Source organism: Harmonia axyridis, chromosome 2 (assembly GCF_914767665.1).
Source record: "Harmonia axyridis chromosome 2, icHarAxyr1.1, whole genome shotgun sequence".
In the NCBI taxonomy this organism is placed as follows: domain Eukaryota; kingdom Metazoa; phylum Arthropoda; class Insecta; order Coleoptera; family Coccinellidae; genus Harmonia; species Harmonia axyridis.
Window position 1 is genome coordinate 34,219,366 of NC_059502.1, and position 14,430 is coordinate 34,233,795.

General features: G+C 35.6%; 1 protein-coding gene across 1 annotated transcript; it reads left to right on the top strand.

Moving 5' to 3' along the window:
- Positions 1 to 898: 898 nt before the first annotated feature.
- LOC123671987 lies at positions 899 to 10,211 on the top strand. Its single transcript, XM_045605913.1, has 6 exons — positions 899 to 1,045; positions 1,104 to 1,206; positions 1,282 to 1,366; positions 2,697 to 2,834; positions 2,891 to 3,038; positions 9,564 to 10,211. Exons 1-6 carry the CDS (start codon positions 1,009 to 1,011, stop codon positions 9,665 to 9,667), a joined length of 615 nt encoding a protein of 204 aa, XP_045461869.1. The 5' UTR covers positions 899 to 1,008; the 3' UTR covers positions 9,668 to 10,211.
- Positions 10,212 to 14,430: the final 4,219 nt, after the last annotated feature.

A 14,430-nucleotide genomic window follows, 5' to 3' on the forward strand; every position in this document is an offset into this window, starting at 1 on the left:
GATACAGGGCGAACAACATTTTTCATATTTTTAAAATTAATAATAGTTTAAATAAAAATGCGTACCGCACTGTGTTTACTAAGTAGGTACAATTTATTTTTAAATTTGTTTAACAACATCCCAATTACTAAAAACGGCCAGTTTTTTGATTATTTCCCATGGGGCCATCTAAAATCATTAGTTTATACCACTCCAGTAGAAAATGTGGAAGACTTGCGAAATCGGATCATTGCTGGGTGTAACTTAATAAGAAATGATCCTGGTGTTTTTGAAAGGGTTCGGCAGTCAATGAGGAGAAGATTGGATGCTTGTATGCTGGCTAGAGGTGGTCATTTTCAACAGTTTTTGTAGGTTGAGTTGAATTTTCATGTAATTTTTCAAAATAAAATGTTATTATCTGAAATTTTGTTTCCCCTTTATCTTCGAAACAAATAGGTTTTTCAAAAATCATCAAAGAACAAAATATTCTTAGAATAGTCCAAGGAACAACCCCCTGAATTTTTGCCGCATGTTTAGGAAACACCCTGTATATTCATATGTGAATTATTTTATGCGTAGGTATTATTTATTTTTCGATGTCCAAAATTATTCATATCCATATTCCACAAATCTGTTACCTCTAAAGAATTAACAGAAAGACAAAAGAGCTAAGGTTTGGGTGATTCATACAAATAATAATAACAAGCACGGTCCGTGCTTAGCGTTGTGAAACGTGAACGTTCCTGTTCCCTTATGATATCAGTGAAATTAAAGCGTGATCACCGTTTAGGTATCGGATTCGGTTAGCGTTCCGTGAACGGAGAACAGGCGCTAACCGATACCTAAACAGTGATCACGTCACGCTTTAATTTCACTGATATCATAAAGGAACAGGAACGTTTCACAACGTGATCTAGAAATCACGGTATCGCTCATCTCTAGTCGCAACTGCAAAAGTCGGATGTGTACACCGGGACTTAGGTTCGGGCAAAATTCCAGCACTACCAGTTCTACTTGCGGTATAAACGCATGATATTTCACACCTTCCGCAGGATGGGACATTCAGGTAGATCGCACTTCTGTTTTATTTAAATTGTAATCAAGAAATAATCACTTCTCTTCAGGTGTAACTATTACTAATGAAATCAAGGAGTGCATATGTATTCGAGTCAATGAAGAATCAGCAAAAGATATGGCAACTCTCCATCCTGACAAGTTTGAAAAATGGTGAGTGTGTATGTATGTGATTAGAATTTGATGTCGTTAATTATATTTCAATATTAAAATTCAGAGATTTTGCAGGTCCATCGAATTGCGTATGTTTTACAACAAGCATTTTCCCACTGACAAGGACTCTTATGCCGTGCGTTTTTCAGTTGTAGGCTTGGTGAGTTTTCTATAGTTTATTTATGTATTCAATCACTTCATGATTTTGAGAAACAAAAAATTTTCCATACAATGAACTCTATTCCGCAATTTTCTGAAATGAAAGCAAATTGGATTACCTTTAAAATTGCTCTTTCTTTTTATCCCTTAAAATCCAAATTCCAGACCATAGTTTAATCGATATCTACTTATTCTGAGCGAAAGTTATATGAAGTCTTCTTCATACTGTATCTCTCAGAAGCTATATTATAATCTTAATGCATGAGTTATGGTACTATAATCAGTGTTTATAGCTCAATGATCACCTACCTGAAAGAACAATGTGTCATTTCAGATTTCCCTGAGAAAATAATTTTTGGTAATAAGTAAAATAATTTGAATTAATGACTTATGACATACCGGTACCTATAATGTAAGCTCTAACGTGAGTTCTTTGTACCAATGGAAAAAATGCGAATCATTTGAAGAAGAAAATATGTAATATGCCACCTTATTGGATAAGTGTCTAAAAGTGCTTCGAAAACAAAAACTAAATATCTTTCAGATACTCATAAAATTTTGATTTTTCTATTTCGAAATAATTCATGATAATGCATTCTTGTTTCACTTGAAGAATAAACATAGAATCATTATTATTGGTGTGCCATTTTTAAGATGAGAGTAGTAGATAGTCTTATTGAATTTCATTGAAATAAGGAAACTGGAAATATCCTGTTTACTTAAATTGTTTTCATGCTCCATTTCATCCTCTTTTGCAATTCATATAACCTATTTTATTTTTCAATTCATTTCAAATGCTTCCTCAAAATATTCCCATCTACTTCTTCTTCCTTTGCAAAACAACTAATTCACACTTTGCAAGTTTTAATGCGATAAAAGATTGCATTCTTTTTTTGTACTGATTTGTACTTTACTATAATATCCTTTACTCATTTCTTCAAACCTGAACATCGAAATTTATTTATAACACGGCAAGTTTAACCTCACAAAACCATTTTGACTCTAAGCACAAATCATCACAGAGACTAAAATGAACTATGTTTTTAACTCGATATAAAATTATCATAATATAGCTATCTGGCAGATATTTTATCCGGCATCCAAATGGTTAAACGAAGAATATTATCCGACACATTCATCCATTAGATACATTATCCGTTGGATACGTATCTAGGACTTTCATTAGCAAGTGGTGAAATAGGCTCTTGAAATTAAAAAATATTTACTTATTATAACAATTGATGAAATTAGTTTGTAGCTTGAAAATATTCTAATTTTTCTACGAAATGTTATACTATTTGTAGTTGTATTCATGGAACATACGTTTCTAGGCCTTATCCTTCTGTTCTTTACAATTATTCCTGAACCTACAGTGGAAGGAGAAAAGGGAAACGCAAGAATTTTATATATGGGCACTCATAGTTCTCTTATCATCAGCCGCTTATGGATTGTATTATGGCATGAAAATTGTGAGTCGACGATTCATATTTTAATTTTCGAATATATAAGAATTCTGATTTTTCAGGGAGACCGCAAACAGTTCACACCATGGATAATATTCAAAAGTATCGAAATTGTAACGACCACCATGTCTTTAGGGATTGCATTCATTAATTCGTTTTATATTCGAGGAAATGATATGATAGACATCGAGATATGTTTCGTTGTTCTAAGTGAGTATTTTTGATAAAATTTATGTTCTATTTAATATATTAATAATAAGCAATGAAATCAGACGATCTTTATAAATACCTAGAAATGAAACAAAACCGACAAACAAACCATCAAAAAATGAAGGAAGACTTTACAACTGAATTCATTAAAAGAATCAACAAAATTTTAAAAACAAACCTCAACAGCAAGAACACGACAATACCTATTAATACATATGCCTGTTCAATTCTAACATACTCTTTCGGTATAATTCCATGGAGCAAAACAGATATCGAAAATCTGCATTGCAAAATGAGAACCTTGATGACAAGAGCACACAAGCACCATCCGAAAAGTAGCATTGAGAGGACGAGACTGCCAAGGAATAAAGGAGGCAGACATCATAGAACTTGCCCATGGGAAAATTGAATGCCTACGAACATACCTCAAAGACAAATCAGGCACGTCAGAGATCTACAAAGTACTGTGTGAAGCAACAAGTGATTTCAACAAGAAATTACTGCATAAAGGATCGAACTATTACTGACGATCGATGCCGTTATGGGTGTCCAACGAATGAGACAATCCAACATATCACGGGAGGATGTCAAATGTTTACAGGAAATGAATATAAAGGGAGACACGATGCAGTAGGAAAGATACTACACCAAGAAATGGCAACTAAATTAACACTTATTCATTCTAAAAAAGTGCCATACTACAAGTACCGACCGGAAACCTTCCTGGAAATCGAACGCTATAAACTGTACTGGGATCGTACTGTTTCGGCTGATAAAACAGTCCCTTATTCGGTGATTCTGTTCTGACTAAGTCCAATTTTTGAGGAGATGACTTGTCTTTCTTCAATAATTCCATTCTCTCTGGTTGCATCTTGCTGGTTCCTCAACTCGATCGCCAGCTTGTTCTTCCTTGAAGACTCGATAAATAGTCCTTAGACCACCTAGTCCAGAAATGCTGTAGGATTTGTTTCAGGTAGTGGTACTTCTTGATTCGACTTGGATTCTCGAATCGTAGATTTTCCTGCGGTGTTGATAGAAGTGGTGATCCAATAAGAAAATGATCTGGTGTGAGCACATTCAGGTCCAAAGGATTAACGGAGAGGGGTGTTAAAGCCTGTACAGTGACCATAAAACTCATCATAAGTCATAAGAATTCCCTATTTGCTCCAATAAAATTCGTCTTGTTATCCGTCTTGTTATTTCATTAATTTGAATCTCTGCTTGCTATGAACTGCCTAAAACAATTCATGAATGATTCTGTGTTCAAGTTCGGCGCTAATTCCAAATAAACTGCCTTTGTAGAAAAACAGACAAATAAATATGAATATGCATTGACGAATTTTTGTCCTTTGAGTGTATGTATTTTTATTCCGAAGGGGCCTGCAAAATCCTCCTCACAATTAATAAATGGCCTACTAGCCATTACCCTGTACTCTGGTAGATTTTCCATAATGTGATTAAAGCGTGAAGGTTTAGCACAAAAACAAGTTAGTAATTTATGCAGAATGTTTTTAATGGTGCTGCGACCTGATAATACTCAATATTTCAATTGAATCAATGAAAGAAGAGCTTGTGCTCCCAGATGCATATTTCTATTATGCTCATGCCTTATGATAAGGTTCATCAAATTGTATTTTACCAGTAGCACAATTTGGTGTTTCTGATCTGACCTCATCACTACTGAATCCTCCTCTCTCCGGTCACAGTTGTTCATCCAAACTTAACCAAATTGCCCGTACCACCATAATGAATATGATCCTAACTTTCCTGGATATCCCCCTGGAAATGATATCATCCGGATTGTCGCCTGAGATAACATGCGCCCACTGATTCTTTCCCGCAAGGTCCTGAATTTCAGATGCTCGATTCGCTACGAATGTTTTCCATTGGCTAGATTCCCCGTGAATCCATGCCAATGTTACCTTAGAATCCGACCAAAACTGAATCTTGTTGAAAGAAATACCCATGGAACATCTAACAGTGAGATAACTTGCAGGACCCGTCCCATAAGTGATCGTGTTGAGTTTGTAAGTCTCCAATGATTGCTCTTCAGAAAAACGCTACAGAATTAGCTGGAGATCCCGATGTTCTTCCTCAATTAGGACTTGCCGAAAAATTTTTTCGATATCTGTAGTAATTACCACATTTTGCTTCAGAAATCTTAGTGTGATACTGAAAAGTGTACCTATCCTGCAGTTGAGGCTGAACCATGAGCACGGTTTTCAAGGAAACTCCCGTACTTATTGCTGCAGACCCATCAAATAACACTCAACACTTTGTTTTCGAAAAGTCTTCCTTGTACACCCCATGATGGGGTAAATAATAAGCATAATTATGAGTATCTGCTAACTCCGTGTCGTTAACCTTAGACATGTGGTCCATCTCGATATATTCATGCATAAAATGTAGATATTGTTCTTCAATATGTGGAGTTTTTTCTCATTTTCGCTCCGTATGCATTGAGCGCCTATGAGCACTTTTAAAGGACTCCCCTAATTCGTTGATATTTCCTCTAAAGGGGAGTTCAACTACAAATCTTCCCTCTTGTTTTCTTTTTGTGGTTTTCCTGAATCCTTGTTCACACTGAGCTTCCCCCTAGAAAGACTTTTTTCATGACCGAATTCCTCGAGTTTCCAAAATTGTTGCATTCGCTCCTCTAAAGCAACATTTGTTGAAAGGTTACAAACTAGCTTCTTCCCCTTTGGATCCGACCCTTTCTTATTTATTTGTACGGCTATGATCCAGCAAAACCTAATTCGTAAGTTGGTTCCCCCCTGTCAAAATTGATGTGACCCGAACAGATTAAGTCCCAAAATATAGACACCCAATATCCTATCGACTCTATCGGGCTCTGCAAAAGACTCATCTGCAAATTGAATTTAAAGTTCTTGAACTTCGAATCAACCGACATGTTAATCGAATATCTTATATGAGACAATACGATTCCGATACCAACAACTGGTATATTTACCCAATTGCGTTTCAGGTTCAGTTTTTCAGCAAATTCTCTGGTTACAAAATTAGACTGACTTCTGGAATCTAAATGCATTCTAACCTGATGTAGTTTTCCGTCAGAATCCACAATGTAAACAATTGTCGTCGAGTATATTTTATTTTTTTATTTATAACTTTGCATCTACGTCATTAGCGGTTCGTTGAGAATAGAACGTCCGATCTCTGTCTGACCGTATAATTGTACATGATTAAAAAGATGACCAGAACGTCTTCGATGTTCTTTCAAACCTTGGCCTATCGCCTTTCAACTCTGTTCTTTTTGATTCTATTGTTTCAAGAAGAACGCACTTTTCATCTGAAAACTGCAAAAATTCTTCCATGCTTGCGAATTTGTTAACCTTGCCCGATTTTTGCCATTCCTTTATTGTGACATGATCCAGTTTGGCATCGAGACTAAAAATCAGTTAAGTAACCCAATGATCCATTGGTTGACCCATCAACATAAGAGCCCTTAAATCCCTCCAGAATTTTTTTATTTGACCGTATGATTCGTTCATTATGGGCCGAAATTTATGGAGAAATTCTATGTGATTTGACGCGATCTTTTTGTTCTCAAGTCTGGTTTTAAGCAATGTCCAGGCCTCATTGAAGTTTTCAGACGAAACTTCTAAAGACCAAATCACTTCCGCAGCATCGCCTTCAAGAGCATTTTTCATATAGTATAATTTTTGGATGTCCATTAAACCCTTGTTTGAATGTGTGGCGGCTTGTCATAAAGCTCCACATAGCAACAATAAACACCGCAGTCGGTAGCCTAGTGGTTAAGACTGTAGACTCACTCACCGAGATGTGACAAGGTGCCGGGTTCGAGTCCCGGCGGCTCCCGATAATAATAAATTCCCCAAGCGTCTGTGACACGGCACACACAAATATACCAAAGTCACACTGATGAGTCCGGTGTGTGTGCCAGGGACGAAACGCATAAGTAGGCATATGTGAAATCCTACAAAAAATGAATAACACATTCCCTCAAGTGGAACTACAAAAACTGCCTTGAATACGCTAATGCGTTGATTTTGGTGCTGTGTTCTTTCCAACTTTCGCACTTGTATGTACAGTGCATCCCATTTTGGGCGAGACAGCCAGGTTTCTCGCTTGTTATTTAAGATAGAGCCTTGCGGTTTTCACGTTCCTGTCCTACTTTTTCGTGAAACTCAAGTTGGTCTAATCAGATTTCGCATAACTGTTTCCGTTCAAGAGATACAGGGTGATTTTGGAAATTGATACTTTTCGGATCCCTCTTTTATCTCCGAAGTTATTAGAAATAATGCTGAGGTAAAAACTACGTCTGAATCAGAATTCTGCGTAGAATCCAGTGGCGTACTCAAAAATTTTTTTCGGGGTATGGTTTTGAAGATGACATGTATATCATTATTTCGTTGAATTCGTTATTTTTTTCTCTTCAAAATGATGTATGATACTGTGTAGGTAGGATGTTCAAAAATGTAAAAAAAACACTAAAACATCAAAAAATTACGATTTTTTGTTAATGGGCAATGGATTTCCCATATAAAAGAAGAATCAATAATAATAACAATAATACATAGCGATGACAGCTAGATCAGATCGATTTTTTCCCTCTAATGCCTACTTGATGAACCAATGCTCCCAAATGCAGAGTAGCCATAATAACAACAAGGATGTTTGTGTCATCAATGACCTACTACTTTTAAAAATCAAAAGTAATAATCCTCTTATTGAAACATAGGAAATTCATGGCCCATTAACAAAAAATCATCATTATTTGATGTTTTAGTGTTTTTTTTTAATATTTTTGAACATCCTACCTACATAGTATCATACATCATTTTGAAGGGAAAAAATAACGAATTCATAGAAGTAATGATATACATGGTGTTCCATTTAAAAAAATATAGGTTTGTGTTGAATCTTCAAAACCATATCCCGAAAAAAAAATTTGAGTACGCCACTGGATTCTACGCAGAATTCTGATTCAGACGTAGTTTTTACCTCAGCATTATTTCTAATAACTTCGGAGATAAAGGAGGGATCCGAAAAGTATCAATTTCCAAAATCACCCTGTATCTCTTGAACGGAAACAGTTATGCAAAATCTGATTAGACCGACTTGAGTTTCACGAAAAAGTAGTACAGGAACGTGAAAACCGCAAGGCTCTATCTCAAATAACAAGCGAGAAACCTGGCTGTCTCGCCCAAAATGGGATGCACTGTACACCTCAGCGTTGTTTTCCAATTTCACAACACCTCTCGCCGAAATCTTTCGAAATGTTCACTTTCCGGCTCGAAGGACCAACGTCTTTTTTGAATCGTTCAACTGAATTCTATTAAATTGAATAATATAACACTGGATTTCTCAACTGATATATCGAATATTGGCTGTATAAGTTATATGTTTATTAGGTAACAGCTACGTGCGTACTGGTCAAGGTACCCCAATTTCATGGGGATATTTTGCATCACTTTGGATTTTGCATACGAAGCCAAAGCGCAATTCAGGTCCCTGATTGTTCCACGTTTTTGTTTCTTGCTCTAAATGCGTTTTCAGGATGACCTCGCCAAGAATGTTCTCGTTTTAAATGTGTCTCTGAATATTGAACTGCCCGTATAGTTTGAGTGAAATTCACTTGACGCAACAGGGCTTATAATCTGTAGGGTTTCTTCAAGAAGGACCGGTGCTCCAAGTGATGATTTTTCTAATCCTCAGGTGTACCAAGATCGCTAGAGGTAGTCATCTCCCATAGATTCATACTGATTGTATTACATTAAAAAACATTATAAAAATGATCTGATGGTGAAATGACTGGAATGAAGCACCCCAATTCAGCTCCAACAACATCGTGCGTTTTCGGATTATTGATCGTTTTCATCGCAGTAACTGAAAAAAAAAAAAACAAATCAAATAATGGAAAACGGATGACGCGTTACCCACACTCTTTAACCTAAGTTAGGGGACAACCCGTGTAATCTATAAACCTATATAATATATATAATCTATGCCTATGTAAATATTTTACATAATAATAACCAAATTTAGATATCTAGCAGATATTGAATATTTTAATTCTCTCATTAATATTATATACTTACTTAGGTTATCTTAACCTCAATTATTCAATTTCACCCTGTCGATAGTTTTGAGCTATCGCAAAAATTGATGCCAATCTATTAATTTTCGATCATTTGCAGAATTTTGCCTATTCACAAACATGACCGATGCATTCACACCTGAATATTGTTCTTTCCGAAAGTTATCAAAATAACGATCAATTGAATAGAATTCAATTTGAGAATGGGCTTTTCTCAGAGAGTACATTGTAATCATTATAGAATAATTTCACTCAAAATTCTGAAGTGAAACATTTCACTAATGAGAGCGGCAAGAACAAAGCTAGGCTAACAGATATATCATTCCACATAAAATAATATATTGAAACTCTCAAATCGAATCAAATCTTGATGTTTTTATTATTCTCTTATTACTTATGATATCAATTGACATAAGTAATAATCTTTCCAATTTTTGTTTCAGTTGGAAATTTCTTTCTGTTATCGATTATCAGAAAGGAAGAGGAAGTGTACAACGTTCCTGATGAAGCTGTGGCCAAGTTTTCTCCAGTGATGTCCAAGGCATAAGTGGAGATAAAACAACTAAAATCAGATTGGTTGGTGTCATGTGTTCCGTGCAATGGTCTAATTATACGTAGATTCGCCTGTGAGTGGTCGTGCAGTGCAGATCATTGAATCCAACATTAGAGAGAGAAAGATTTAACATCATATCACGTGACCACCAGAGAGAAAATAAAAATGATCGAATTTCAACCAATGTTGTTAAGTGGAGACAAATCACGTGATCTGAAAGGGAAAGTTTCGATTGGTAAAATATGTTAAACCAATCGAAAAAGCGGTCGATTGGTGAACATCGTGCGTCTCACCTTTCTGTTAAAGTTGATTCCTTTCTTCCTATGCGATATCTACTTATAGTTTAATCATTGGTTCAAGGTCAGTTTGTTCAAATACGAATAATTATATAATAATAATGGAATAAATTTATTTATTCGCCTGTGAAAAAACGACCCCATGTTCGTCAACATTGAAATGCGCTCGAATCCACTAATGTTAAATGAAACCGATCAAGAAGGTAATACTAATTAAATTATTATAGAAATATTATTATGAATTATCGATATTCTGATTTTCTCAAAAGCAGCAGCTTCCCTTTCCTCTATTCATCCTATATTTCCCAATTATATTTGCTTTGATGTGTAAGAGGAGATGCTATAATTATCCTTATTATGAAATAAAGAATGAAAAAAGCGATATTTTTTTTTATCACATTCGGTTCGAATATGTCGACGAGTAAACCAGACGTTCGCGATTCTCTACAAGTAATTGTTCCCCAATGCGGTTACTGTAAAAAAAATATAGTGAAAATTGGCTGGAAGTGTAATTCTTGCGACAAAGTTTTTCATGCTGGCTGTGGCTTGAAAATGAAAAAATGTTGTGAAATCGATCTTTCCAGCGAGAAAAATGCAGGTGATACTTCACCGCTGAGTGATATGGATTCCAAGAGTGTGTCAGGTGATTCCACACATCAAGATCTCCTTCTAAAGATTATCCATGAGTTAGAAGCGAAAAATAAAATCCTTGTGGAAAATAATTCTTTACTTAAATTCAAGATCGCCACATTGGAAAATCACATATTAACGAAAGACATCGAGATAAGCAACTTAAATAAACAGTTGTTTACTGATAAGCGATATGTTAATATCGATAATACGAGGATGTCAATGAGTACAATCGTTCCATCAACGAATTCTGCAACTGGTGATCCGAAGCGTCTACCTTCCTCCCCAAACGTTGCGCTTGCGGGACCTTCAACGGCCATTCCAACAGAACGCAAGTATGATGATCGTAATCACTTCACGCAGGAGCAAGTTAACTCGGCAATAATGGGCGCCCAAAAACTCCAAAAACAGCCAGGAAATTTGGGTTCGGTTGAGAAGGTGGATGTTCAAGTTCCAGACCGGGTGCAAAAAGATGATGCAGAATGGAATTTAGTCAAGAATAAAAAAACAAACCGTAAAAGACGAAAAACTCTGGTTGTAGGCAGTTATTCTGGTTCGTCTTCTATAGAGGGTCTAGATAGCTTTAAAGCTTTACATGTGTCTAATTTGAAACCAGATACCACTGCTGAGGAATTACAGACATTTTTGAAGCAGAATTTCACTGTTGTGAAATGTGAAAAGTTGTCTTCACGTTTTCCTGAAACTTACTCTTCGTTTAAGGTACTCATTCCCAGCTCAGAATACAAAAAAGCACTCGTTGGTTCAAACTGGCCCAACAAAGTAAATGTCCATCATTTTTTTCACAGAAGAAAAATGAATCAAGAAAGCAAGAATTAAACTTGGTACATAACCGTCCAGTTGCTGATGATTTCAAACTAATGCAGCTGAATGTACAGTGCATCTCCAATAAACTGGAAAATCTGGAAATACTATTTGAAGAAAAAGATCCTGATGTTATTAGTGTGGTGGAACACTGGTGCAACAAGGATAGTATTGGTGAGATGGTTATACCGGGTTATATACAGGCTGATTGTTTCTGCCGTTCCTCCAGAGAGCATGGAGGTTCTATGCTGATATGTAAAGTAGGTTTAAAGTATAAAAAATTGTTGTTATCTGAGTTCTCCGAGGAGATGCATATCGAGATTTGTGGAATCGAGGTATCTTTTCGGAATGCTCGGTTGGGTATTTTAAGCATATATAGACCTTGTAATGGGGATATTGATTTATTTTTAGATAAATTGCATTATGCGCTGCTGGCCTGTTTCAATATTGTAGATTTCATTTTTCTGTGTGGAGATTTTAATATTGATTATCTCAGGCAAGATTTTAAAACTAAGAAATTAACTGATTTATTGCTTTGTTTTGGACTAGGGGTAACTTCAACGGTGGCTACTAGAGTGTTCACCAATATAAATGGGAACACTTCTGTTTCAAAAGTCGATTATGTCATCACCAATACTGAACTGAATAACTATAAGTCAACAGTATTCGAGGCGCATGTTAGTGACCATAGAGCCATCTTTCTACATTTATGTTCTGGCTTCTTAAAAAAACAAACACCAGAGTTCAGACTGGTACGTAATATAAATCAGAGTAACTTGTCTAATTTGGTGTCATGTATTTCTGCTGAATGTTTTGATGATCTTTATTTGGAACCAAATGTTGATCTGTGTTTTCAAAGCTTCAGTAACATAATGCAGTATCACTAGGAGCAGTGTTGTCCTCTTATGCAACAGAATTCAGGTAATAATAGGAAAAAGTGGGTTACCGCCGAAATTAAGGGTAGCAAGCGGAATTTAAATAATTTATACTGGCTTCACCAGAATATAGGTTCGCCAGACACTCTTGAAATGTACAGAAGAGCGAAGAAACAACATAACATGCTTATAAAAACAACCAAACTCAGTTTTCATTGTTCGATGATTGAAAAATCAGACAACAAAGCTAAAACCGTTTGGAGCTTGGTAAATACTTTAACAACAAGAGGCATAAAAAATAGAAATCCTGTTTGTATTAATATCAATGGAATAACTCATGATGATCCCGTTGAGTTGGTTGATTTATTCGGTCGTTATTTCTCTTCAGTAGCAAGATCTAAGTTAAATTCATTTTATGATGGTGATCTATCTGTTTCTTGTACAACATCACCACTATTATGCAAAAATTTCTTTTTCTTTCCCGTTTCTAAGCATGAGGTTTTGGAAACAATAAAAAAGTTAAAAAATAAAAAAAGCACTGGTGTTGATTTTATTTCGGTTCAAATTTTGAAATCAGTTGCTGCCGTAGTTTGTGAACACTTTGCTCATTTAATAAACCTTTCCATCAGTACAGGTAAATTTCCCAAAATTTTGAAAAAATCAATTGTTGTTCCCATTTACAAAAAGGGTGACGTGAATGAGATAACCAATTACCGGCCTATATCTATACTTAGTGTCTTCTCCAAAGTTTTCGAGAAGATTGTCCTCACTAGAATACTGGATTTTTTGAATAAATTCAAATTGCTCAATTCGGCTCAGCATGGTTTTCGTACTGGTCGGTCAACACAGACAGCTGCACTTTCGTTTGTGGAATCTGTTTACGAGTGTCTAGATAGCAACTTTTGTGTAGCGGGATTGTTTTTTGATCTCTCCTGTGCTTTCGACACACTTTCCTTTCAGTTCATTCTAGACAAATGTTATAGTTTAGGATTCAGGGGGATATTTTTGGAATGGCTCAGAAGTTTTCTAAACGGGAGAATCATGTCAGTTAGAGTGGATGATCATTTTTCGGAAGAGTATGGTGTGGACCTTGGCGTCCCTCAGGGCTCCGTACTGGGACCGTTAATATTTCTGTTATTTATAAATGATTTGCCTCATCATTTAACGTGCCTGTTGTTGACACTGTTCGCAGATGACACTTCGGTTGTTATTTCGGCCCGGAGCTGTGGAGAATTACAAGTTGCTTGTGAGGCCCTTGTAACACAATTTGTGAATTGGTGTCACTCGAATGGGTTGATGTTGAATGTGGATAAGACGGTATGTGTTTACTTTGGCCTCAGAAATTTCGAGAGGGGTAATTTGAGAATTCGTTATATGGAGGACACCATTGTTCCAAGTGAATTTACCAAATTCCTGGGTGTCTATATAGACAGAAATCTAAGCTGGACTACCCATGTTGATTATCTCTGCAAAAAACTAAACACCACTTTTTTTGCAATATTTAGAATTAAAAATGTACTTCCTGTTAGTTCACTGTTAGACATTTACTATAGCCTGGTTTATTGCCACTTAACATACAATATTATTCTGTGGGGCAGCTGTGTGGATATCTCAAGAATATTCATCGCACAGAAAAGAATAATAAGAACAATATTTAATTTGAGTCCTCGAACAAGTTGTCGGCCAGTTTTCAATGCGAATAGGTTATTGCCCTTACCTTGCATTTATATTTTGAAATGTCTTGTGTATGCAAAGGAAAATGAGAAAAACTGGAAAAAACTATCCAGCAACCATGACTACAAGACCAGAAATTCACAGATTCTTTTAGTGCCTAAGCACCGAACTCACAAATTTGAATGCTCTCCTCTTTATCAGAGCATCAAGTTATTCAATCACTTACCATCTTCTGTGAAATTACTGGATTTACGTAAATTCAAACTTGAAGTTAAGGAAATTTTGTTGAAAAAATGTTATTATTCAATTAGGGAATATTGTATTGATAATTGGTCTTAGATTTAAGCTTCTATATGTGTATATATATATATGTATATTTTTTTTTGTTGACTTATCCTATATACCTTTTGTATGGTGTCTTAAAGGATGAATAAACTTATTATTATTATTATTATTATTA